Source organism: Ornithorhynchus anatinus, chromosome 14, assembly GCF_004115215.2.
Source record: "Ornithorhynchus anatinus isolate Pmale09 chromosome 14, mOrnAna1.pri.v4, whole genome shotgun sequence".
NCBI lineage: Eukaryota > Metazoa > Chordata > Mammalia > Monotremata > Ornithorhynchidae > Ornithorhynchus > Ornithorhynchus anatinus.
Genome location: NC_041741.1, coordinates 27,009,286 through 27,024,680, shown reverse-complemented (window position 1 = coordinate 27,024,680; position 15,395 = coordinate 27,009,286). Strand labels below are relative to the sequence as shown.

At 42.6% G+C, this 15,395-nt stretch overlaps 1 protein-coding gene across 5 annotated transcripts in view; it reads left to right on the top strand.

Moving 5' to 3' along the window:
- PPFIA2 (PTPRF interacting protein alpha 2) overlaps positions 1-15,395 on the top strand; it is a 422,696-nt gene that overhangs the window by 393,161 nt on the left and 14,140 nt on the right. For all 5 annotated transcript variants that reach the window (XM_029079000.2, XM_029079003.2, XM_007666225.3 and 2 more), the window contains 6 exons: positions 135-197; positions 3,094-3,123; positions 3,873-4,048; positions 5,971-6,068; positions 13,239-13,414; positions 13,893-13,961. In XM_029079000.2, coding sequence (XP_028934833.1) covers positions 135-197; positions 3,094-3,123; positions 3,873-4,048; positions 5,971-6,068; positions 13,239-13,414; positions 13,893-13,961 — 612 coding nt within the window. The remainder of the gene's footprint in view (positions 1-134; positions 198-3,093; positions 3,124-3,872; positions 4,049-5,970; positions 6,069-13,238; positions 13,415-13,892; positions 13,962-15,395) is intronic.

Here is a 15,395-nt window from a genome sequence, read left to right as displayed (position 1 = left end):
CAGGGAGTTGGGCCAGCCCAGTTATGCTGATCGTGATGCTATGCGCTGTTAACTTACAGTGGTGCTGCCTTTCTCCTTTAACACTGCTTACCTAATGTGGATCGGACCTGCTTCCCTCCGGGTCTCATCACTAGCCCTCAGGCAACGTTTGGGTGACGCACGAAGAAATGGAAAACCTTGCGGCTCCCGCCAAAACGGTCAGTATCTGGCATCTTAACTATGTCATCCGTTCAGTCATTCAGTCGTATTTATTGAGCGCTTACTGTGTGTAAAGCACTGTACTAAGCTCTTGGGAGAATACGATATAACGATAAGCACATACCCTACCCACAGTGACCTTTCAGTCTAGAGGACTATCTCTGAAGAGAAATGTGGGTGAACTGTTTACATGGTGTAATTATCTGACTAGGATCAAGCAGTTGTATTTATTGAGCACTGACCGTGCGCAGACAGACGAAACTCTTTAAAAATGAACGTGAGAAAGAAATAAAGCAAAGGAAGAATTAGTTTTCACTGTTTTGATCTTTTGTTATTGTGGGTATTTCACCATTTGAGTTTCAGTGTGAAGAATTTGTTTTCAATCCACCTATTGCATTTATAGAGCACTTTCTGTGTGCCGAGTCCCATACTAAGCGCTTAGGAAGATTTAATATATATTATACTATTATATAATATATAGTTTACCTCTTCTCTGCCCGCAGGGAATTTACACTCTTAATCTTTTTTTTTTTTTCAATGTGGCTATTTCACCATTTGAGTATTGAAGCAAACTAGATTCCCAAAATGAAGAATACTGGAGAAGCAACGTGGCTCAGTGGAAAAGTGCACGGGCTTTGAAGTCAGAGGTTTCGAATCCCAGCTCTGCCACTTGTCAGCTGTGTGACTGTGGGCGAGTCACTTAACTTCTCTGTGCCTCAGTTACCTCATCTGTAAAATGGGGATTAAGTCTGTGAGCCCCACGTGGGACACCCTGATTCTCTTGTGTCTAAGCCAGCCCTTAGAACAGTGCTCTGCACATAGTAAGCGCTTAACAAATACCAACGTTATTATTACTATTAGAGCTGGGAAGAATCATGGAAGATCATAGAGTTCAATCCTTTGCCTCCATGCAGATAAACTAAATTCTCCAATCATCTCTCAATGACTCTCTTTTAAAGATCTCCTTTAAGAGATAACAACTTCCCGTAGAAGTCTGTTCTAATGTTGTAGGTATTGAGGAAGTCATTCCAAAGCTGCTGTTTTAAGTTCCTTAATCAGTGGTATTGATTGAGCACTTCCTATGTGCAGGTATGTGACATTACAAAAGCAGATACGTTCCCAGCTGACAACAAGCCTTAAGGGCAGGGATCATTCCCAGTGCTTAGTGCAGTGTTCTGCACAAAGGACTTAATAAATACTACTATAAGTCCATTGTGTTCTCCTGAGTGCTTAGGTCAGTGTTCCGTACCCAGTATTCATTCAATAGTATTTATTGAGTGCTTACTATGTGCAGAGCACTGTACTAAGCGCTTGGAATGTACGAATCGGCAACAGATACGGTCCCTGCCCATGGGACTCAGTAAATGCCTTTGATTGATTGCTCTTTACTGCTGACTGTGCTTCTGAGGCTTGTGCACAAGGAGCTATGAAGATAATTATGAGCCATTCCATAGAGCAGAACAGCTTGATGGAGAGAGACTGAAGAAAACTGAGGCTCTGCATCAGTCTCTTCCTACACAGAACAGATGATTTTCCTCAGCAACACAGCACTTAAAACCGTTATGGCATTCTGGGAGATGGGCAAGACACATTTTTTGGCACTTGGGAAGAAGCCCACAGGCATCGAGACACCTGAGGAGCATGGACTCCAAGAAGATTTCAAGTAGCTTGGATGTAGTAAGCTAGAGGCAGGTTCCCCTGTGCAAACAGAAAACAATTTTATCACAGAAGAGCACTTTGAAGATAGATTTCAACACTGCCTAAAGCAGTACTTCTCAGCAGTAAAGCGCTAGGAGAGTGTGCTATCAGAGCAATCGAAAGATGCTCTCTGTCCTTAAGCAGAGATTTCAGGACAACAGGGATGTCAGAGGGCAGTCTTGAAAATATCAAACATGTTGGCCCAGCAAGAAATGGCGTGTCCTTTTTCAGTTAAACTGCATACACGGGTAAGATCTCACCAACAGCAAGTAGCAAGATCTTTGAAAAATAAAAGTTATATGTGTATGGACCTATATTTGCATATCCATTTTGCATGCAGATAGCTGTGTTAGATGTAGGGTCATGACTAGATCTGTAGAATTTGGGAATGCAGTAGTTGCGCCTAATTCCTTTCTGTCACTTCAGATGTAGTCATTCAAATACTTCACTGTTGCCACACCAAAGCCAAATTGTGTTTATTTCATAAATCTCTGTGCTAGTGGATGTTTTGTTTGCATGTTTTGGTAATTCAGGATTGAATAATTTACAGCTACGGGGTTAGAAAAATAGCATAATACAAATGCTAATTCAGATTTTTTAAATCACGAGAGGTGTATGTCACAGATTTGCATTTGTTAAGTATGAAGTTTGATAATTGGGTTCCTTCTCTTATTACTGTGTGAATTAATCAGTTAGATTTACCACCTTCCTTTGACAAAAATAAATGATTGTATAATACCACTTGGTAATTGGCTTTCAAAAGTATGTGGGTGAATAGTCAGTTTGTTTTCTTCTTATTATTAAAAGAATAGTGCGTAAACTTCTACATTTCACTTTACTGTCATGTAAGCAATTATTCTGAGATTTAAAGGTATAATTTAACCATATATTTTGCTCTATCCAGTTTACTTCAGTCAGGTCGATCACATTTCCTATGCACAATATTAATGTTTTTACCAAAACCAGTAAAAACTTTGTAACTGTTCTTTCAAGAAATGATGTATAATCCTAGCAACAGATGCACTCAAAAACAGGCAGTCCTATTTTCTCCTGCATTTGACCGTGGACCCTGACACTGTATCACTCAGGGAAAAACCTGCTGTAGTATTCTGCTTATTCAGGCACCATGATATTTTTGTGTAGTGCACATTCTTGAGCAACAAGGACTCATTTTTTTCCCCCCATTTTATTATGCAGAAGGAATCAGAAGAAGGAAGTTGGGCCCAGGTAAGGGCTAAAAAATTACTAAAAATTTACTTGGAAGGGTATTTTTCGCTCAAGCATACTCATCAGTTGCGTATGAAAGAAATAGGGCTAGAAAGCCTTGGGCGCTGGTGCCGGTGGGTAAGAGGTATGGGTTGGAGGAGTGTGGTTGGGGTGACCTCCCTAGTGAATTTTCAAAAGCAGAGACTTAAGCGGTAATGATTTTCAAGAAGAAGTGATTTCCACCAGGCTGACGTGGGGGAAAAATGTGTTGCTGCCCTGAGAGAAACAATCAAGTTTAATGTATTCTTCTCTCCCTCCTGCCCCTCCACACGCCTCCGTCTGCATGGAGGTCCTGGTCCTTCTTGGCTCCAGAAATGTCCTCCGTTTCTTTTCCCCAGGCTCCCGACGGGATGGCATTCCACCTTTAGGGGACAGTGTCTGAGGCAGACACACTTCACAGTAGCTAAGAAGTGGGTCTCCGTGGGCTGACTTGGTGTTGATCTGTTTGCGGAACTAAGCTGCCCTGGCTTTCGTTTAGTATATTTATCTTTCATCTTGTAAGTTTGTTTTGTATTTTTATTGTTTCGCGTTTGCTTATGTAGCTGTCACTGAACTTCTCTCTTCCCTTTATTCTTAGACTGTGAGTCCCTGGGGCTATTTCCTCCCCCATATAATTTTTCCCAGCTCTTAGTACAGTGGTTTGTAAACTGGAGGAGATTAATAAATACCATTCTGTTTCTACAGTTTTCCTATTTTTTGTTTTTCGGCAGACTCTGGCCTACGGTGACATGAACCACGAGTGGATCGGTAATGAATGGCTTCCCAGCTTGGGTTTACCTCAGTATAGAAGTTACTTCATGGAATGTCTGGTAGATGCAAGAATGTTAGATCACCTGACGAAAAAAGATCTCCGTGTCCATTTAAAGATGGTGGATAGTTTTCATCGGTAGGTTCTTCCCAAGAGCAACGAAAAATCAGCAAATGAGAAAATGCACCTTGTTCTTGTTAAAACAAATGGGGAAAGGCTGTATTTAGTAGTGGCATTTGCTATTTAGAACAACATAGCGTGACTCTATGGAGGGAGTATTTTCCGGGAGAAAGCTGATGAATTCAAGACCTAGAGTTCTCAAGAAATATTTATTTTCCTAATCCACTACCTGGAAGATTGCTAACGGGGATTTTATAAGGCATTTGGCATTAGTAACACAATGAGAAATGCAGAGCAGACCTATACAAAGATCTGGGTTGTGGAAAGGTGGAGTGATACAAATTCAAAAAGGCACTGTACTAATGAAGAAGGAAATTGAACAGGTCCCAGAAGGACGCATTTCCTTCTTAAGATGCTATGGCTTCAACTCTGGCTTTTATCGATCAGATAATGTCCTTCTGTTAAAGCGGTTACATTTTTCAAAATGGTTAGCAAGATGCATCCTCTCACCCGTAGAAATTTAGAACAGCTATAGGGAAATGTGGAAGCTTCTTTGAGGGGCAAAAATTTGTTGCTGCCCAGAGAGAAACATCAAGTTGAATGTATTCTTTTCTCTCTTGCTCCTCCAAAAATGGCATGCCTGTTTGCTACTAGTGTTGTTTGGGGAGCTGTGACAAGCCTCAGGAACATCTTGTGCTCCTGGGTGTCTAGGAAAGTCAAATTTGAAATTATTCATTTATATTGATATCTGTTCTCCTCTAGACTGTGAATTCTTTGTGGGAAGGGAATATATCTATGATCTCGCTGAAATTAGACTCTCCTAAGTACTTAGTTTGGTGCTCCGCTCATAGGACCTGCTCAATGAATACCATTGATTGATTTTTACTTTCTTGATCATTTCGAGTGACCTTTCAGGGATTGCCCCCATGGAATTGCTGCCCCTGGGAAAATCTTTGAAAAGTAACTTACAGTTTACCCCTAAAATACTAAGATGTCATTCCCCTCCCCGTTGTCCGGAATCTGCTACGGTCTCTCTTCACCAGGCAGTATGTAGTCGGAGATAATAATAATAATAATGTTGGTATTTGTTAAGCGCTTACTATGTGCAGAGCACTGTTCTAAGCGCTGGGGTAGATACAGGGTAATCAGGTTGACCCACGTGAGGCTCACAGTTAATCCCCATTTTACAGATGAGGTAACTGAGGCACAGAGAAGTTAAGTGACTTGCCCACAGACTCACAGCTGACAAACGGCAGAGCTCGGATTCGAACCCATGACTTCTGACTACCGAGCCCGGGCCCTTTCCACTGAACCACGCTGCTTCTCTACCCCTTGGTGACCCCAGCTTCTCACTCAGGGGCACTTCCGTGGGCTTTCTCTTGCTAATTGTTCTACACTGATTTATCCCTGTGTATTTCTTTAGCATTTCTTGAACTTATTGCAAATGTATACACCCGCATATCAAGAAACAAATTTCATACGCTTATCGATGTACCGCCTACAGAACAGAGCAATTCTTCTCAACGATGGAGAGAGATAGGTACTTGAAGTGAGTCACCAAGGGATTTGGAGGCATTTCTATACCAGATAACTTGGAAACTAGAGTTGATATCCATTTCTTTAAAATAATTAGAAACAGGGCAGTGAGACAGATTAGATCACTACCATAATCCCTTACAGCCTTATGCTTTAATTTTCTTTCAGTCATTTTCTAGTTCTTTTCACAAATAACTCACTGAATTATGTGGGTGGAATTATGAAAGAATCTGGATCTGTCTTCGCTGCTTTTCAGGTTTTTTTCCAAGATGTTTATTTACAGAATTAAATTATTAGATATCCTTAATGTCATTAAGGGAAATAAAAGCACTTCTGAGGCAAGAAATAGGAATAAATCTATTCCACATTGTCATGTATTTTTTTTTCTTTTTCTAAATGAACAGAACAAGTTTACAGTATGGCATCATGTGCTTAAAGAGGCTGAATTACGACAGGAAAGAACTGGAAAGGAGGCGAGAGGCAAGCCAACATGAAATAAAAGGTAAAATTTCCTCTTCCCAAATGCAGTGTGTTGTTGTCACATGTCAAGCTCTCAACTTCAAGTAGCAAATGGTGCTTTGACTCATATTTCACCAGCTTGGTGGTTGAAGTGAAATATTGCTCCACATTGGCAGTGAGCAGTTATTTTAGTCCACAAGATACTCAACACCTTCTGTCGAACTTTCTTCGGTCCACTGCTTTCAAACATCATCCTGGCTCCTGATATTGTCTTTCCTGATATGTTTCCTGAAATGATGTTTTCATACAAATTACACACTTTTTCATTCAACTTTACTTTTAACTAGTCTAGTTCATTTAGTATTTCTAATCAGTCGATATTTATTGAGTGCTTACTGTGTGCGCAGCACTGTACTAAACACTTGGGAGAGTACAATACAAAAGTTCTGGGAATCCCCACTGCCAAGTATAACAGATAGACAGATACGGGGGTTGTGTGATGTAATAAGAAGGCAGGAAGATCTGAGTCCATCACCCTAGGACTTGACACTTCTTCTTGACACTTGACAATTTAAGTCCCTAAATTGAAAAAGGGGACAATAAATGGTTCTGGGAGTCCTCAGTGGATTTGACCGTTAGCGAACATGTTGGTTGAATCTTTGGGGATCACTATGGTACCCATCCTCAGGGATATGAGCTCCACGAGCTTGACGGGGGCTGTTAACACCTTGGGATCAGACCTGAAGCAGTAAAGTGATCATTTTGGGCAGGACAGGCAGCAGCAGTTAGTTCAACCTCCCAGTGGATGTAGAAAGGGGTCAGAGGTGGAAGCAAGATAATGGCTCCACTTTTGCCCACGTTGGCAAACTCCAGCCCAATTTCTGGGTTTCTCAAGCTGTCCGCTGGGCTCTGGCAATGGTCTGAAGTTCCTATCACCCCCGGGCGGGGAGTCAAGAATGATGCCTGTCATGATGCCTAAAGACCTGAGATAATTCTCAGGAGACAAGTGTCAAGGCTCCAGAAATCGTGTAGCAGCTGGAATGGACCTTGCAGGATGGCACAGACGCCCCCCACTCCCCACCCCCAGTCTTCTGTGTCTTGAGCTGCTGTTATCTGAAGTAGATCCAGCTTAGTGTCAGAAAGGTCCACTAACCATCTCCATCAAGCAACCAGATCCCACTCTGGCCAGGTCTTCCATCTCTACTCCACTGTTCTCCTTCCTCACCTCTTCATCTCTCCCTCCTTTTCCATCTCATCTCTCTTCCCATTGGTCACCCTTTCTTTTCCCTCTGTTCTTCTCCTTCTCTCAATCTCCATTTTTTTCCCTGTCTTCTCCCTATCTTCCTTTCCACTATTTCCCATTCGTCTCCACCTCGTTTCCCCTCTCTGCCAACTCTGTCTTATGTTAGGCTCTATTCACTCTTAGAATCAAACTTTGGCACACCTGCCCACCCTGGGCTTCAAGAAACATCTCTATAGATCACATCATCCCGATAACCCTCCACATCCTTGCCTGGGGCATGATCCATGAGATGATCCAATGTATGGACTCACTGACATCAAAGCAGGCATTAATAATGATCCAGAAGTATGAGTATCCTGATGGTTATTTTTCAAAATTCAGGAGTTTCTCTTGCAGTGTGTTTTCCTTCTTCCTGATCATGCTATCTCATCAATCGCTTAGCACTTGAGAATACAATCTGTGAATTTGCTAGTTATGGATATTGTATTGCTCCCTAGCTGGAATTTATTTAGTCCATCTCCCCTGTTAGACTGTACACTCCTTGCGGGTAGGAATTATTGGTACTACCTATTGTACATTCCCAAGTGCTTAGTGCAATTCTCTGCCACCAGTGAGAGCTCAGTAAATACTGTTGAGTGACTGGTTTGCTATTTTTCATCTGTTCAGTGGCTTACTTTTTTTTCATTTTCAATTCTCCTCAATATTTTTAAGTATTATATATTTGGCAATTTGGTTCCAGTTGTCTCCCCCAAAAGATTGCAGTTTGGAGGACAGGGACTGTGTATTTTCCTTAAACGTTTCTAATCCTCTGATAATCATAATGTTGGTATTTGTTAAGCGCTTACTATGTGCAGAGCACTGTTCTAAGCGCTGGGGTAGACACAGGGGAATCAGGTTGTCCCACGTGGGGCTCACAGTCTTAATCCCCATTTTACAGATGAGGTAACTGAGGCACAGAGAAGTGAAGTGACTTGCCCACAGTCACACAGCTGGCAAGTGGCAGAGCGGGGATTTGAACCCATGACCTCTGACTCCAAAGCCCGTGCTATTTCCCCTGAGCCCCGCTGCCCTCAGCCCCGCCATAACTCATATTTTCACTTTGAGCTTTGGCTAAAGTACTGTGTATTTTGACAAAGGCAAAATTAGTGACCATTTTTCTGATAACATGAGCCTGTCTGGGTACAGTGTGACAAGGTTCCAGAAGAAACAATAATACAATATCTGTGCAGTATTGACCACGGTAAATACTGCAGTGCGAGTCTTCCTTAGCCTGGAGTTGATGATGATGATGGTGGTTCTGTGGAGAATTGGACCCCATGTATTGCTTATAACATCTCAACTGGCTCATTACTTAGGAGCAACTGGGTATTTTTTTCAGGCCTAAAACTGACTTGTTTAGGTTCTTTACATATGAAGGCTCTGACAAACTGAAGGCTGTTTTCAAGTAGACTGTTCAAATTGATTTTTAAGCTAGAACTAATGGGCCGAAGATATAGCGAGGACAGTGTGTGCTTGGCCAAGCTTAAAGTTGCTTTTAACACTTCAATAGCCAATAATTTAATTCCTCTTTTGAAGTGTTTGTCTTTATTGCACATGATTTTTTTTTTTTACTAGTATCTGCACATTTCCTCTTAGGGGCTCACACTTGTGGCTTTGTAGCCAATGAATTTGGCACCTTGGCCTTTGGAATGGCATTCCAAGTAAAAAGTGATGAGCCCAGGCCACTGAGAATCCAACTGTACAGAAACAGTTTACAGGATTTTATCTACTCCACAGTGCAAATTAACTTGGTCCCAAAGAACAGATTTTGAGGTGAGAAGATCACTTCTCAAATATGAATTACATTAGCAGAATACAGCAGAGTAAAAATGAGTTCCTCTAGTGGTTATGTGTTTGTCAAGAGTATAACAATTTCTTAATGCAGAGAGAAAATACCCCTTTGATTTTTAACGGTTAAAATAGAGTGACCAGTAATCTGAAGACCTCTAGAAGATAAATCATAAAAACAACCACATAAATTGGGTATCTGTTTTCAGGCAGCAATCCACAGCACGAAATTTGAAAAATAGAACATGATTCTTCAAGGTTTTTTTGCACCATCCACTTTCTCCCAGCGCGGGATTGGGGAGATAAATCTAAGGAGGTATATATGGCAATTTTCCATGAGCGTGATAAAGGAAGTAATAAGCTGCTCTCAGAAGACTTCATAGGATTAGTCTAAGAGGTTTTAAAAATACCTTGATTTATATGGATGGACATGCTTTATCGACATGGAAATGGAAGCTCCTTGAGAGCAGGGACCAGCATTCTAGTTTTATTGCCTGCTCCCAAGCACCTAGTACTGTGTTTAATCCATCAGTGGTATTTATTGAGTGCCTGCTGTTTGCAGAGCACTGTACTAAGCTTCAGGATGTAAGCTCATCCTCTAGACTGTAAGTTCATTGCGGGCAGCGAATGTGTCTGCTTATTGCTGTATTGTACTCTCCCAAGGGCTTAGTACAGTGCTCTGCACACAGTAAGCACTCAATAAATATGATTACATAAATTGAATGAATACTAAGTGCTTGGGAGAATATGATATAACAGAGCCGGTAGACATATTCCTTGCCCACCGTGAGCTTACATTTTAATCAATAGTAATGATGATGATAATGGGAGAGATGTAGTGGACTGTGAGCTACAAGCATTTCCTAAAAAGCCAAATCCTTTCAAAAGATAAATCCTTCTTGAGGGAACAGAGTGTGTATTTCTGATCAAATGTGGGCCGATAGCGACTGGGGTTAACAGCAAGAAATATGTGTTGCGACTGCCAGTTTGGGAATGACTGTCCTCTGAGCTGTGCGGCCTTTGGGTATCTCAGCTGCCAAAGCGATACCATTCTACTATCCCATGGCCACAACAAGGCGACTGAAAGGGTCACTGCAAGGTTGGGGTCTCTGTGCATTAGAAGCAGTGTCCCTAAATGTGATAGGAGCGGAGGGAAACAGTCTAAAGCTATGCCCCTCGCCTCAGCCCCGGGTTTAGGGTAAGTGCCAACAGTATTCAGCATCAGCAAAATGCGAGCGTCTTTGTACAAACCTCTTCACGTGAACTGAATGTTCAACATGCGTCCAGCACTCCAGGCTAAAGGAGCAGACAGTAGACATAGCTTGATTAATTAAAACCACAATTAAACGTGAGGAAACGGAGGTATAATTGAAAGGAGTGAATGAACTATATCACTGGCATTGGAGCAACAAAACAAGGAAGGAGAGGGATGAATCGCGGAATGGCTGTTGGAAGGGGCTTTGAAAGAGCAGAGGGACATAAATCAGTGAAACTGAGAAGGGCAGGCATTAATAATGATGTTGGTATTTGTTAAGCGCTTACTGTGTGCGGAGCACTGTTCTAAGCGCTGGGGGAGATACAGGGTGATCGGGTTGTCCCACATGAGGCTCGCATTCCAAGCAGAAGGAAAAGTAGGAGACTTGGATTGGATGTGAGGAAGAGAAGTGAGAACAGTAGCAGCTAGGATGTGAGTGTGGGATGAGCGAAGAGTCCAAGCTAGGGAAATGTTAGAGAGGAAAGCAGGTAGGTAATAATAATACTACCAATAATAATAATTGTGGTACTTGTGAAGCACTTACTATGGGCCAGGCACTGTACTAAGCACTGGGGTGGATACAAGCAAATCAGATAGGTAAGTGGAAACCAGTTGGTGCACAGAATTAAACCTGATTGCCAGGTATTCTTGTTTTCTATCAGATGGAATAGGGAGACATTAGGAATCAGTGTTCGAAGAAAGGTGGGGAGCATGCAGTTTTAAGGCCTGATCAAGCCTTTATTAAATTACTTCATGCATTTCAATAGAGATCTAGAAAACTCTCAGCCAGAAGACAGCCACTGATTAATGGATTTGGAATAGGACCCCTGAGAAACGATAAGGGAAATGGCATTGTTCTGCCTAGAGGATGAGTATTGGAGAACAGTTTTGTACCTGATTCAAGTAGAGAGGGTGGTACCCAATTAAAGAAGAGTACCAATTCTTCAGATGGAAGGAGAAATATAATAATGTCGGTATTTGTTAAGCGCTTACTATGTGCCGAGCACTGTTCTAAGCGCCGGGGTAGATACAGGGTGATCAGGTTGTCCCACGTGGGGCTCACAGTCTTCATCCCCATTTTACAGATGAGGTCACTGAGGCACAGAGAAGTGAAGTGACTTGCCCAAGGTCACACAGCTGACGAGCGGCGGAGCGGGGATTCGAACCCATGATGACCTCTGACTCCCAAGCCCGGGCTCTTTCCACTGAACCAGGCTGCTATCCCAAATATGCCTAAATATACCTAAATTCCCTGGGCGGGGGGGGGGGGGTGGTTAGGTCATCACAATGTAGGATTCCAACGCTAAGAATTGGCAGTCTCCTTCCTTGGAGGAAATTAGTGAGCTGTAGGAATGGGATGAAATCGCATTTATACTATCATGGTTTAAGAGCAGACCTGGCCAACACTGTATTTAAGGAGGCCACCCAGGATCTAAAGGGTTCCTGAGGAGGGTGAACATTTGGAGAAAAGCCACAACTCCACTCCCCCTGAGAACCACCACCATTTTTTTAAATGGTGTTTGAAAAGCACTTACTACGTGCCAGGGGCTGTTCTAAGCACTAGGGTAGATACAAGCTAATCGGGTTGGACACAGTCCATGTCCCTCATGGGGCTCGCGGTCTTAATCCCCATTTTGCAGATGAAGTCCCTGAGGCACAGAGAAGTGAGGTGATTTACCCAAGGTCACCCAGCAGCAAGTGGCAGAGCCGGGATCAGAATCCAGGTCGTGCTGGATCCCAGGCCAATGCTCTATCCACTAGGCCATGCTGCTTCATACGGCTCTAAGCAGCTTGGCTCAGTGGAAGGAGCCCGGGCTTGGGAGTCAGAGGTGGTGGGTTCTGATCCCGGCTCCGCCGCTTGTCAGCTGTGTGACCTTGGGCAAGTCACTTCACTTCCTCTGTGCCCCAGTGACCTCATCTGTAAAATGGGGATGAAGACTGTGAGCCCCACGTGGGACAACCTGATCACCATGTATCTACCCCGGCTCTTAGAACAGTGCTCTGCACATAGTAAGCGCTTAACAAATACCAACATTATTGTTATTACCTGGCCAGTACAACCCTATCCTCCTAGGCTCAGTGCGGACTCTAGCTCCCATGACCCCCTGAGCCTTCCATCCTCACCTTTTAGGTACACACCTAACTTTATGTTGCCTCCCCATTTGTCCTCATCTCTGAGAGCAAACAGGCCATCATTTGATCCAAGCTTAGCCCTGCGTTCTTCCAGAAGGAAGAGGAGTGAAAGAAGTCTATTTTTTTTAATGGTATTGGTTAAGTACTTACTATGTGCCTATATTAAGTGCTGGGATAGATAAAAGCTTATCAGGTTGGACACAGTCTCTGTCCCACTTGGGGCTCACAGTCTTAATCTCCATTTTTCAGATGAGGTAACTGAGGCCCAGAAAAGTGAAGCGACTTGCTCAAGGTCACATAGCAGGCAAGTGGCAGAGCTGGGAATAGAATCCAGGTCTTTTTGATTCCCAGGCCCGAGTACTCTGCCCGACTTAAAAACCTTATTGAAGGCACATCTCCTCCAAGTGGTCTTCCCCGACTAAGCCCTGTTTTCCACTTCGTCCACTCCCTTCTGCGTTGCCCTGATCTGCTCCTTTTGTTCTTCCCCCCTCCCAGCCCCACAGAGTTTATGTACATCTCTGTAACTTATTTATTTATATTAATACCTGTCTCCCACCTTTAGGATGTAAGCTCCTTGTGGGCAAGGGAATTTGCCTGTTGATTGTTATATTGTACTCTCCCGAGCACTTACAACAGTGCTCTGCACAGAGTAAGCATTCAGTGAATATGATTGAATTAATGAATAGGTCACGCTGCTTCTCTGCGGATTCAGCCTCTTGTCGGGAACTGTTCATGCTACTCCCTTCTATTTCTAGATGTGCTGGTATGGAGCAATGATCGAGTCATCCGTTGGATTCAAGGAGTTGGGCTACGAGAATATGCAAATAATGTTCTCGAAAGTGGCGTCCACGGATCGCTTATAGCCCTCGACGAGAACTTCGACTACAGCAGTTTAGCTTTATTATTACAGATACCAACACAAAACACACAGGCAAGTACCCCACGGTGATTTTTGCCGTTCAAGTGGATTTGTCTTTAAGAGAGCAACTGTTTTGGGAACAAATGCAGGATTCATCAGTTTTGTTTTCGTAGTACAACAGTATCCAACCTGTGAAGAGAGTGCGTTCTTGAAGTTGATGTTTGACACGCTGTACCAATGATTGTGAGATGCTAAATATGAAAATGGCAGGAGGTGTGTTTAAAGCTAAAAAATGAGTGTACTGAATGTTTAAAATGAATGACCAAAGGCCAGGGTCCTATTTTCACAGTTGTTCTTACTGTCTAATCATTCACAGCCTCTTACCATCCTCATTTTGCTAACCATGGAGACCAACATAATGGGGGAAGAGACAGGTATTTTGGTTCTGATGGTTAGAAACACTTACCTCGAGTAAAAGTGGCCTATGTAGTTTTTTGTTGTTGGTTCTTTAAAGGAATGACTACATCTGTGGTTTCTTTGGTGTTTATAGGCAAGACAGATTCTTGAAAGGGAATACAACAATCTCTTGGCCCTGGGAACTGAGAGGAGACTGGATGAAGTAAGTTATTTGATTAAATTCAGGAATGAAATCTGTAGGTTCCACAGAAAATTTGTTCCCTTGGAATAATATCTGCTGTGTGACCTTGGGCGAACCACTTAATATCCATGTCTCAGTTTTCCTCATCTGTAAAAGGGGGATGCGATATCTGTTCCCCCTCTTAGACTGCAAGCCCCGTATGGGACAGGGACTGTGTCTGACCTGATTAACTTACAGTGCTTAGTACAGTGTTTGGCACATAGTAAGCATTTAACAAATACCACCACTGTCATTATTACAAATTGGCAAATTCATGTTCTTGTTCTGTGGGTAGAATAGCTATTCTTCGGCATGTTTCCATGGCATTTGTTAATACTTGCCATGTAACAGACACTACTAAATGCTGCAGTAGATAAAAGCCAATCAGGTTGGATGCAGGCCGTGTACCACGTGGGGCTTACAGTCTTAATTTCCATTATACAGATTAGGTAACTGAGGCACAAATACGTTAAGTGACTTGCCTAAGGTCACCAAGCAGACAAGTGGCAGAGCAGGGATTAGAACCCAGATCCTTCTGACTCCCAGGCTTGTGTTCTACCCACTGGGCCATGCTGCTTCCTCTCTTTATGATACCCATCTTAGGCAGCATGTTTAATTAAAATAATTTAAAATGACAAATATTTCAAAAAAATCAAACGTGATTTTGTCAGTAATGCGTTCAATGGAAAAGTATCTTGTGACTCAAAATGATAACGCATTTCCAAAGTTTTAATTGGGATAGTTTGAAAAGCAACATAGAAATTTCACTTAAAACCTAAGGAAGGGATTGGTAACATGACAGTCAACTGGGCTGCTTATTCAAAGCTGGCACGAAATTAATATGGATAGAGCCAGTTATCTAACTGCCTTGAATCTGAGACAACATATTTTGATCTTTTTACCGAAGTCATTTGTTTTAAATATTATTTGGTAAATCATTCTGATATTTACCTCATTTAATGAAACTAAAAGAAGTTCTTATTTTGAAAGTTCATGAATTTGCCAATTTGTAATAATAACTGGTGGTATTTGTTAAATGCTTACTATGTGCCAAACACTGTCTTAAGCACTGCAGGTTAATCAGGTAAGACACAGTCCCTGTCCCATATGGGGCTTGCAGTCTAAGAGGGGGAACAGATATTGCATCCCCCTTTTACAGATGAGGAAAACCGAGACATGGATATTAAGTGATTTGCCCAAGGTCACACAGCAGGCAAGTGGCATAGCCTGGGATTAGAACACAAGTCCTCTGACTCCCAAGTCCATGCATGCTATTTCCTCTAATCAATGCCGCTTCTTGAAAATCCCTAATTCACCCAAATTTGTTAAGGAAGAGGCTCAGGCTGGAGTTCTGGTGCCAGAATCCCACCAGTAACAGTGGGCTGGGGACACCCAGAACCCCATGGGTTCTTCCCT